Below are 12,070 nucleotides of genomic sequence, written 5' to 3'. Positions count from 1 at the left end.
AAAACGCCGTGTTGATTAATTTGGAATTAGATATCTGTTGTGCTTACAAAATAAATGCACGCTATATATTTCCATCTTTAAATTTTTACTATAAACCAAAGAAACAAAGCAAAACAAAAACCAAAATAGAATATTATAACTTTATAACTACATATGAAAATCGTGTTCTCTATTGCTCCAAGTGGGTGAAATCTAACGTCTTTTGCGTCCTCTCCTTTAAAATTCACTATCAGATGTATAGAGCAATTGATTCCTTCGGGCTGCAATGAAATATACCTGATATGTGTCACCTTGTCCCGTTTAATATCACTTATACAGAATTTGTAGACGACTAGTACTAAAATTTATTTTTAAAGCAATATTTTCTACTTTGTGCAATATTATTTGAGTGCAGCATTTTTAAGTGTTCTTTTTCAAATTGTAATTTCTTATTTCAATAAGGAACAAAATATGAATTTAAATTACTCAATTGTCCTCCTGTACTAAAATAATCTTCTTTTTAATAAAACGCTATATATAACACAAAATCAATTTATAGTACCTGTGTAGAAATACGTAACTTATACATAGTTCAACGCAGTCTTCTTCATATATAGACCTAAATTAAATTCAAATATATTAGTTTTGCTGTAAAAAATTAAAATTGCGTCTCGTATCACTTTCAAAATATATATAATTTTTCTAATAATTCTTTTTTCTAGTCTTACAAACCATTCCTACTGCATTGACTATCGAATTTAAAATAGCTAATGTATTGCAACGCAAGTCTACGGCGACAATGACTTTGTATAGGCATAGCCAGAAACCTTCCTTAGACGTACTTGGCACATCAATGCACCGTGCATGGTTTCTAGCCTGTAGGTGAACATTACTATATATACATGCATTATATATGTAGCTCCGATTCTACTTGCTTGAAGAATTGTATAAGCCTAAGTATCAAGGTTTTGGGCTTCAAAACTTCAAAAGTGGCGGAAGAAGTACATATTTTTTATTCAGAAATACAACTTTGGGCAATAAAGCCCATCGGTTTATTATAATCCAAATACTATAAGTATTATATTGTTTAACATTATACTCTTAGGAGTCTAAAATAGGCTCAGCGAAGGGTGAATCCTAATCAAGTGTTCTGCAGTTCCCACAGTTCAACAAATAACATAATATAGTAAATTACATGTAAATTTGAATATACAGTTTTGAGTCAACAATTATTATACATAATTAGAGGCATAGTATAAATGCATAACATATGTAAACATACAAGAGAATAAGTTTCTTAAATACTTTGAATGAGTTGCATGCAATTTCGCTATATTAATTATTATGGATTAATGAAGAACATTTGATATATTCAGCAAGACCAACCAAGGTAGATGTATACGTGATCTGATTAAACTCGGTCACCTATATAAATTAGGTACAAAACGAGAACAATTTGTGCAGCACAAACTGGCATGTCTAATGAAATTATTTCTTAAAAATCGATGGATCTTCAGAGGAGAAGGCGCCCTCTTTTATGTTCCAATTGCTGAATGTTGAAATCAGTTACGGTGGAATATATGTTTTTTAAATATACTCCATTTAGGTCATTGATCATCGCAGTCTCCAACGGTCACAAGAGATATCGATATCATGGACTTTCCGCTGCCCATAATGGACTACATTTGAAACGCCATTTAGTTACTTGTAATACCGACAAATTACAAATTGCGTTTTTCCTTTTGCTTTAAATAAAAAAAAGAAAAGATGCAATGAAACTAAAAATCTTCAAGATGAAAAAGATTTGTGAATGGAAAGTTGAAGACAAAATGGCAAAAAAACACTATTGCATTGTAATCGCTGTTCGTATTGAAGGATGCGTGGTCTGCGGTGTGGAAACATATGTACGTACAAACAGACACGTAGTATCATCAACCTATCTCAAACATCGTGACATGCAAACAAATTAAACAGAAATCATTATTTTGTCAAACTTCAATTTCCTAAAATATATCTATAGGAGTGATTGCTAAAATGTCGTGGCTGCTAAATCTGTAATTCTTACGTCGTTTGTTCGAATTACTACTTCATTTTTTCAGCAGTTCAAAACTTTATTAAAGAGTCTGGAAGATTTAATGATTAATTTTCTTTTGTAATTGCTATTTTTATACTGTATATCAACATTATTTACTATATATTCGCAAATACTTTGTAAATGCATATCTATGAATATTACTATTATAAAGTCAATATCTATATAAGTAAAATATAGCATAGGCGTCGGAACCGGGGGGGCTAGGGGGGGCTTAGCCCCCCCACTTTTTTTGCAAAGTTATACCTAACCATTACAAACATAGCATGATAGAGGGTTCAGCCCCCCCACTTTTTGTTGTAGGAAAGATTATTGTTCCTAAATTTACCTTGAAAGATTGAGAAGTTAGATTCAGAAGTATATACTAGCCCCCCCCCCCCCCCCCCCCCCACGGATTAGGAATTCCATGATTTTGGGAAAAAAATTTGGGTAAGTAATTTTTTTGTTTTTGGAAGTATAGGTATTCCCCCCCCCCCCCCCCCCCCCCCCCCCCCACGGATTAGGATTTCCATGATTTTTGGAATTACTTTTTTCTCAATATTTCTGAGGATTAGTCTAGCCCCCCCACTTTCAATTTGCTTCCGACGCCTATGTATAGTATTATATCACGTACTATGACAATTGCATTTATTGTGTGTATAATCATTAGGAGAGGAACATGTAAGTTGTAAGAACTTGTTCAGTGTTGTTTCCAATTCCCTTGTGAAATTTACACAATAGATATGTTAAAATCAGAGGAGGATCCCTTCCCAGCTGACCCGCTTTAATAGGTGGAGATTTTTATTATTATAGCTATAGCCTAGGCCCTTAATACCCCCTCCCCCAACAAAACGTTATAAGTATAAACAGATTTTTTTTTAAATCGGGGATAATAAACATTTTCCATTGAAAAACACCTTTAAATTTCTCTTCATGTTTTATATTGCAGTGTCAAATTCGGTTTCCAAAATATACACGTATTTACAACTGGTTGTATTATTTTTTCATTCATAAAATTTGCATTCAACATTTTAAACGTTTGTTTAAACTGAAACAGAAACTAAAGATCTCAAGCCTTTTCAATACACAGATTTAGTCGAACATGAGTGGATAGCGTGCGCGCATTTGCTGTGACGTAGCAATCCTTATACGGAATTGTGTCAATTACAGCGTAGAGTTTTTTGTGGGAAAAGGTCGATACTTTACGAGATACAAACAAGAGTGAGAAAAGTGCGATTCTTCGTAAAACAGTTTTATTTATCTATGACAGTCTTATTTAGTGTTTAAAGAGGATGTCGAGTTCAATAACTGTGTATATTTTTATGTGATTGATGAAATCATCTGCATTGACCTAATTTTCAATCTGATGTGAAGATAAGATTCCTAACGGATGTTAAAGGCTTCATTTTCCTTATTGATTGTTAATGTAAGTATGCCATGCACATGTATCAGTTCAAATTTGTACAATGATATCTTGTGACAACAGAGTTGAAACCTGGTAAATATTATTAACGTTGCCTGTATAATTTGGTCGGCCATTTTCAGCAAAAGCGTGACCTGGCTTGGCCTTATAAACAGAGAATTTTGTCAAAACAGTAGCAATTAACAATAACAACATCTTAATTTGTCACCTGATATATCGCTAGTTCATCACATTTTATTCCTAAAGGCATCTACCAACTCCTTTGAAAAGAAACTAAACTACTTGCTCGGAAAATGGGGCTTGCAGTTTATTTGTTTACATGTTTGATCTATCGCCATTTTTCTTTGTAGATATAATCTAGGTCATCTGAGGGGAGAGCGCGGCATTGGCAGCTAAATGTGTTACTGGTCTAACAGAGGGGCACATGCCGTAACTTAGTAATGTTGCCCCCAGAAGTTTTCTTCGTGACTGCATGTCTGTCCCTGGTTCTTCAGGCAGGGAATGGTAAGTGAAAGTTATAGATTGTGAGATGGCCTTGAGGTCATGGTGCCCTCGGGCAAAAGGGTGAAACAGAAATAAAAGATTATTCAATTTTGTGACCTCGAATCATTCTGAGGTTAATCTCTAGTGGCCCAGATAGTGTTAATGGAAAAAGTGAAAGACCTCTGTTATTGTGATCGGCTTTTCTTTTAAATTTATCAAGATACGAAAATTTTATATAAAGCACTCAGTTTGGTAGTTGGAAATTTTTCTACATTTAATAACAATTCACCAAAAGAAAAAGATTTGTTGCGTATGATTTATTAATGTGATTTTTTAAAATATTTTTTAGCGTTATTTATATTTATTGTAAAAATTATTTAGGATAACTTGATTTTTAACAGTATAAACAAGATCATATACAATTTTAATTTTACAAAAAAGCAAGACTGTACGTTAAATTAAGCATAGGAAGTAATAAAGTTCATTTGCTTTTAAGTCAGCTAGATGTTAAGTACATGTACATGTAAATAATAGAAAGACTATCATTTGCATTAATATTGTATCAAATTATTATAGTTTCATATCTCAATCAATGTTGCTAAAGAAACCTTTATATGTGATTTACCTAGAAAAATGGACAAGAATACATTATTTAGTACATTTTTACATGTGTACTTTTTATATCTCATGATGCTGGTCTAAGCTTATAACACTATTTGATAGCGCTATTTAAAAAATGTTTGATATAGATTTGATGTGATAATTCAGCAGGAAATTGTGTCATTTAAAAAAAGACTAACTGATTTACGCATAGAATAAACTTCAGAGAAATAAGTGAATGAATCATTTAAAAGGTCAATTACAAGGCAGTCTAATCATCTCTTGAACATAATATGAAGTAAAGTATGTACTGTTTTTTGTGTCAACAGATATTACCATATAGTGTGACACATCTACAGTTGTTGTAGACAACCAATAATACCGAGGTTAATTAATCTTATGCACAATCATTTGTGTATTGGACAGCAATTTTTATTATTTCAAGAATTAATAACATTTAATTATTGAAATTGATGGCAAATATAAAAAAGATGAATGTTCTGTTATGTACATGCATATATGCAGTAAAACCAAACACAGTGGTAGATACCTAGTTCCATGCTTATTCCTAGATGCATGTACGTGCAGTCAAAAGGCCTGATCTTAACTTATGTCTGTTAATCATGAGGTATTTTATTTTCTAATTATTGATAGCAAGATCCTATCATACGTTGCTGTGAATAATTCCCAATCAAAGATGCCTACTGTAAAAATCTCCTCTGAACTGAATGCATGTCAAGTAAATACTTATGTTTAGGTATTAAGTATTGGTACAACAGTTGACTAACCTTTCAGAAGGGATAAAGACATTGGAAATAATCAATAGAGCTTCATTTAAGTAGACTTTGTTTATCATGCGGCCACTGACAGGTGAAAAGAATGGTGAGAGGTAATTCTAGCTGTTGTTTGTACCAGCTAAGAACGCGATCACAGGCCAATGACTGGTGTACAATATATTCAGAATACCAAGGGGTTAATACTAATTGATTTTTCCATTATCATGACAGTTTTTATTTTGTATTTGATTATTTACAGTGTTTTCGTCACAGTGTATGTATTCCAACTGAATGAGAGTGGTGTTGGGAAAGAAATTGTTATTGTCTTATTTTGAAACTGGTATAATTCTGTTTTGATAGTGTTAGCCAAAGGTTGAACAAATGTATTGTTGGACACAGAAGTTGTTATTAATTGTCAATAAAAATCTAGAATTAGAGACCTTATATTTAGGCTTTCACCTTTTGACACCAATTCAGCACCTGGTAGTGACATCAGGTTACATAGTTCGTTTAGTAATATACCGATAGTATCATTGGATAACCTTGTTTATTAATTAAGGCATAAATATAATATGGAGTCATTATGCACACCATACGTTAAGTAGGTTTAAAACAGACTCAATCCAAGAGGCATCATAAGGCCAATCTGTATTGCACTGATGCGTGCATCTCCTAACTTAATGCATGCAGCTTGTACATGTTTGATACACTTTACATAAAGGATAGATATTAGATAATATAGCATATATATATAGAAAGGCTTGTTATGACCTACTGTCTTTTACTTCTTACCACCGCTCTCCCTTTTGATATGAAATACATTTGATTTTTTATGAATTTTACACTGTGTACAGTTTGAGAATTTTTATAGATACGGATAGTCAAAAAGTAAGAGTTAAGACAAATAGATCACAATGAAGGCCCTATGATATATCAAGATTTTTTCATCTACTCTTCCGATGGAAACAATTCATGATCGTATTAAATGTCAATGTTTTTGTGTATTGTGTGTAGACATGTATCAGTTGGTGGATGATTCCTCATTTCTGTGTACTGCTCTTTGTGATTTAACCCATGCAGGTACACATGTTTTAGATCGTGATTCCATCTGCCACCTTTGCCTCTCTAAATAAAGAACTTTAATTTTTCAATATATAAGTATGACAATATTATAGGTGAAAAAGGAAACTCTGCGTCCTGGCAGTGAAAGATATTACTCTTTAGATTTAGAAGTGTAGGAGGAAGAGCTGTCGTAAGGTTGTACAAAGATATCACAAAGAAAGATTACTATGCATGGATATTGATCTCGGAGATTGATCCGGCAAATGGGGTTTAGATGGGCCTCAGCAAGATGAAATTAACTGATCAACAGATTCAAAAACGAACAGTAAGGCTTGATAAAATGATTCCAAACTTTTTAGCATTTTGTTTACGTAGATGCAGGTATTAACGTGCATGTATTGATAGATATTGATTTGTTTACGTATTGTAACAGTCTTGAATTTCACAGTAACAAGGTACACATGCTTGAAAGGTGTAGAGAGGATGACTCAATACAGTTAAGAAAAAAAAACCTATCTGTGGCAATTAAGTCTCTCCGATTTTGATTTGAACCCAATGTTTCATGTGCAGCTTTAATTACGCGTTGTATACGTCTTGGTATTGGGATGAAGCTGGGTAATGTTGAGCTTTATCTTCTACTCTGGGATATTATGTTCTGCAGAGCTCATGTTTATTTCTCAACCTTACCACATCAAAGACCAATTCCTCCAAGGTCAAGGTCAAGTAGCGTGTTGTACACGTTATACATCCACCTCCTAAGGGTTTATTTACACCAAAAACGCAAAGCTGTAGGGAGAGGAAAAACGTTTTGGCTGAACACGAAGATATAGCAGGAATTTATAGTATCAAAGTGTAGAGGCGAACAATTATGGGTTAATACATGCATACTCTTTGGTTTATGCTCTAGAGCAGTTTGGCAATAAATTAAATAGGGGATCATTAATTGGGGATTTTGGCAACCTACAATTATTGGACATAACAAAACACATGATATAAAAAGCTTGGGTTAATTAGATTCTTCCTCCCTATATTAAACAAAAGATATAAAATAGACTGCTTGAGATGGCTCTAATGGTTTTCCTTATGGTAGAATTGACCTTCCATAACAGTAGATGATTTTTATGTACCTATTAAAGATGTTCTTTTTCATTCTTTGTGAGATTATATTTGATTATGAAGAAACCTCTGGGGTTTTGTGGGTTAAAGGCTCCAGTGGGACTTGGATTAGATTGAATTACAGAATGGTTTTGAAAGATTCACAGAATATTGTTGATATTTTCCTGCCCCTGTTAATGCAAGTGAAGTCATTCTACAATACAGTCATAAAGATGCCCTACGGTGATTAAGATTTATTTCAGTAGTTTGAGGTACTGTTGTATTATTGATCATTGTCAAAAGAAGAGATGATATCACTGGGTATTTTTTTCCATTTGCATGCAGTGATGCATAAACACTTTGGTTTTAGAACTGTCATTTAGTTTTTGCTCTGGATGAAAATAGCTACAGATTAATAATCTTCATACTGAGTGCAGCTGCACCACCCAGAGCCTCCAGCTATATCAACACAGCTTAAAGCAGTCTACCTCCAGGGCTCCACATCTCTGTTTCATTGTCTTGTGCTCACCAGTTGAATTTCATAGAGAGTCACAGCTAACTGTAAACACCTGTTGTTATTGTTCCATCATTAAAGCCTGCTCTCCTTCAGAAAGAGAGGTTGTACTTGATTAATTGGAGGTAATCAAAAGAGATGCCACTACCTCCAAATTCTTGAAACATCATTTGTAGATTAATCATTGCATTGGACCTTTTTATCATTTGATGAAATAAAGTGCATGTCAATCAGCCAGCAAGGATGTTAGCCAGCAAATATCTTCTTCAAACTGTCTTGGAGTTAATAATTCATGCATGTACCATACTTGTACCAGTACTGATGCTCTTAATAGTTAAGGTCATTTCTGGCTATTGTTTTGACCGACATTATTTGGTTTTTGAAGTACTAATTTTTTATGGGATTTTATTTTGGAGTCTGCTCTCAGCCATCCTGTCTCCATTTTGCTCTTATAAAAAATAACTGACAGTCCAAATCTACTTAGTACATACGAAACATGTACAACACACTTTTTCAAGGAGAAAAACTTGTATTTTCAGCTATTGTATTTTTATTTTTGGTTTGAACAAAAAGAAAGATCTTTTAATTTTTATAACACACACAGTCAAAGCATTTTCCTCTTTAATTCTTTATTCATTGAGCTTGATTCCAATCCTCTCTGCCTCTTCAAAATTTCCAAATTTAAATGCAAGTTTTACTGATGAATTTTAATTTGATTGTAATGCTTCATAGAATTTTTTTTGTTTCAATAGTCACTACAAGTAAATATTACTGTCATGCAAAATAGTAATTATGATAGCACAACTGTACAGAAAAAGGACCAAATAGACCCTTGGATCTTGATCTGCAATGAAATGCCCTTTTTCTTGAAAACACATCACAAATTTGTTAAAATCTTCTATCATAGTACAGTTAAACTTCGATATCTCAAACATTGATATCTCAAATACAATGGATATGTTGAAGATTTGTGAGTCCCAACCACTTACTTTTTGAGTATTTTACCCTTGATATCTCGAATGCTCAGACATCTCGAAGTTTTTGAACAGTCCAATCTAGTTTGAGATAATGAAGTTTGACTGTATTTGAAGCCAATGTATATGAAATCATCTTGGAACTGCAGTCAATTTTGAAGTTGAAGCAAGTTCACTTTGCTTGATGAGTTATAACAATTTGAAAGTGTAATACAAATTCTATACAAAACATTTACCAGGCTCTTGCTTAACAATGAAATATGATTGTATGTCATTGAATATTCATTACATTTGACAGCTGTGACCAGCAGATCACTGTATAAGTATATTTTATCAGAATGAGGAAATCTCAAGATGTTGGATTAATATCAGTTATTCAGTTATTGACTGTTTGTTTACAAGAATGCATTTTATGGATATTTTTGTGGGGCATTTTCTGTGCAAGTTATTGGGTATATTATAGTGGATTTAAGTGTATTACCAAATGTCTGTTCACTTTCTGGAAAAGAGAAAACTATATGTATGGTACTCAGTGATGGTGTTTATTGATTTTTGAAGCAAGATTTGTTTAAACATATTTTTAAGTTTTGTTGTGATAAAGCACTCAGAGTCTCGTAGCCAAAATTACCGATGCTAGATGCAAGATTTTTTTATTTGATGTACAATGCACTTTTATGAATTCTATTGCACTTAAGATGTGCAATTAAGGTTTAAACTTAAATTTTTACAAGTTTTTAGATGTTTGTATCTCGTGGGCTTGGAATTGATGGTTGATTTATTTTCATTCTCTCAACTTGCAAGAGATTTAGTCAATCAAATTTTAATGCCGCAAATGAATTAACAATGAATTAATTGGGCCCCATAGAGCTTCAGAAACTTTCAAGTTGATCTTTTTAGCAATCACACATAGAAGATTTCTGGATGTTCAAAGACATTTTTGCTTGTTCATGCTTTAAATATCACTTGTGAAAAAACCCCAGCAGTTTTATATAATGAATGAATTTTTTTTTAGTGTGAAGTAAATCACCGTAATCCTTGACAAGGATATAAGAAATTTAACAGAATTGACAAATGTACAGTTCCTATGTAGGGCATGTTCATTGGTTCATAATAAACAACACCTATGCATTAGTATGTAATGTGTTGGGCGAATTACATACAAAATGATTTATCTTTGAGTATTAGAATGAGACAGATTTAGCTTAAACAATTAAAGACAGGATACAATTAACATCTTCTCTTTTCTCAACTGATATTAAAATGAGATTTTCTATGGGAATCTGCTTAACACTCAGAGATTTGTCCCATTGGGTGCTTTAATATGTATCCATATATTTCAAGATGTATCAATATTTAGAAATCATTTACAGTATTATAACCATGGACTGAATTCTAAATGATACAACAACTCAAGTACAATAGATGAGTAAAAATTGACTAGCTAATTGATAAATGCTTGTACTTTGAATATTCAAACCTGATAATATTTTAATTAACACTTCTAATTTTTGTGCATTTGCAGGCTATGCTGGTTCACAACCCTGTAGAATTGCATTTCCCATGACCACTCAGTACATCTCGGCCTACTATGATACGATCATACAGGGCAAGGGATGTAGTAGTAACGCCACAACGAACAGCACAGCAGAGGTTCATGTCATCAACCTTCTGAATGCAGGCCCAGTGTTCAGGAACGACTTGGCAGAAGTTAACTTGTTGATCAAATCACGAAATGAAGAGAGAGGTGAGCAGCAATGTTTTTGAATTGTTGTCTTGTGTGTTATCTTAGTCTGTGGTAATGGAGAGGCAATGCATGTAATGCATGTAATGCATATTGCACAAATGCACCAAGGTGCAGAAGTCCTTTTAGTGGCAAGATAAAGTTCTGTGAAATCAGTCAGGTTGAATTTATGAATACATCAGATGGCTAACCGTCATATTGATGGTAAAAAAAGCTCCAAACCTTTTCAATTAACAATATTTTATAACAAAAATTAGTTACCATCATCCATTTTTGTCACTTTATTCATGTACTGCAATAACTGTTCTTTAATTAAAACATTTGTCTTTACAATAAGAAATTAAAAGTTTATGTAGATGTAGAACAAAGACTGTTTATTTCAATTGAACATGATTAAAATAGATCGGATTTAAAAAAGTAAACAACATCAAAAAAATTCCAAGACCATGCAAGTATGAAAAACCCTCATAGGGTCATTGCTTGGTAGCTGTAGAAAAGACTGTAGTGGATCGTGTGCTGGGCCCTATCTTCTGATTCATAATGGGCTGGGAAAAAATGAATTTTGTATAGATCTAACAAGATTTTATAGTTCATAACATTAAATAATGCAGTTATTCATTATGTACCTTAGACAAAATAACCCTTCAAGTTCTAAACTATACCGGTATGTTCTTATATATATTGTTCACAACGAAATTGAACTTGAGATTAACTCTGTTGAAAATTTCATGGGAACATGAATTCTTATGTGAAACCTTGGGCACATAGCTTTTAGACCCCCCCCCCCCCCCTTCCAGTTCACAGATAGATATTTATTCATGTTCCCAGTGTGTGTTAAGTTACAATTACAACAACTCAGCCCTGTGAAGGATTACAATTTATTTATAGTGTAGACGATTTTGGTTCACATTTTTATGTTCTAATATTGGAAGTGTTTTCATAAAGAGATGGGTAAAAAATATTTGAGGGCTTTAGGTGTCTCTTTTTTATTCAATGAAGTTTTATGAATGTTTGTATTTCTTGTTTGTGACTCAGATGAAAATAACAGAAGTCATGGTAATGCGAAAAATTATACACCATGATTTTAAATAACACCAGCAGCTGTTCTAACACTATTCCTTTCCCATTTCTTTTTTTACTTTATTAAGCTGATTGAAGTCATGATAATAAACGATAAAAATCACAAAGTAGAACCAATCCTTAAGTAGAATGGTAAAATGTTGACAATTATAATTTGAGAAAATTAATTCTTTCTCTAACAAAGTCATCAGTTAATCTTTTGAGAAGCTTAACAACAAGAAATTTATCCTGATCCTCCCCATGGACTTATTTATAGTATACAGTTATTCATT

General features: G+C 32.9%; 1 protein-coding gene across 2 annotated transcripts in view; it reads left to right on the top strand.

Annotated features, from left to right (window-relative positions):
* The first annotated feature begins 3,184 nt into the window (after positions 1 to 3,184).
* The window catches only part of LOC105340979 (transforming growth factor beta receptor type 3), a 28,169-nt gene continuing 19,283 nt past the window's right edge, over positions 3,185 to 12,070 (top strand). The window contains exons 1-3 of one of the 2 annotated variants that reach the window (XM_034446594.2): positions 3,185 to 3,476; positions 3,824 to 3,977; positions 10,500 to 10,721. In XM_034446594.2, coding sequence (XP_034302485.2) covers positions 3,914 to 3,977; positions 10,500 to 10,721 — 286 coding nt within the window. In that variant the 5' untranslated portion in view covers positions 3,185 to 3,476; positions 3,824 to 3,913. The remainder of the gene's footprint in view (positions 3,477 to 3,823; positions 3,978 to 10,499; positions 10,722 to 12,070) is intronic. The other variant, XM_034446593.2, reaches the window with a different exon arrangement.

This window comes from Magallana gigas, chromosome 2 (assembly GCF_963853765.1).
Source record: "Magallana gigas chromosome 2, xbMagGiga1.1, whole genome shotgun sequence".
Lineage (NCBI taxonomy): Eukaryota > Metazoa > Mollusca > Bivalvia > Ostreida > Ostreidae > Magallana > Magallana gigas.
Note: the sequence above shows the minus strand (reverse complement) of the source record. Positions and strands in the feature narration are given on the sequence as shown.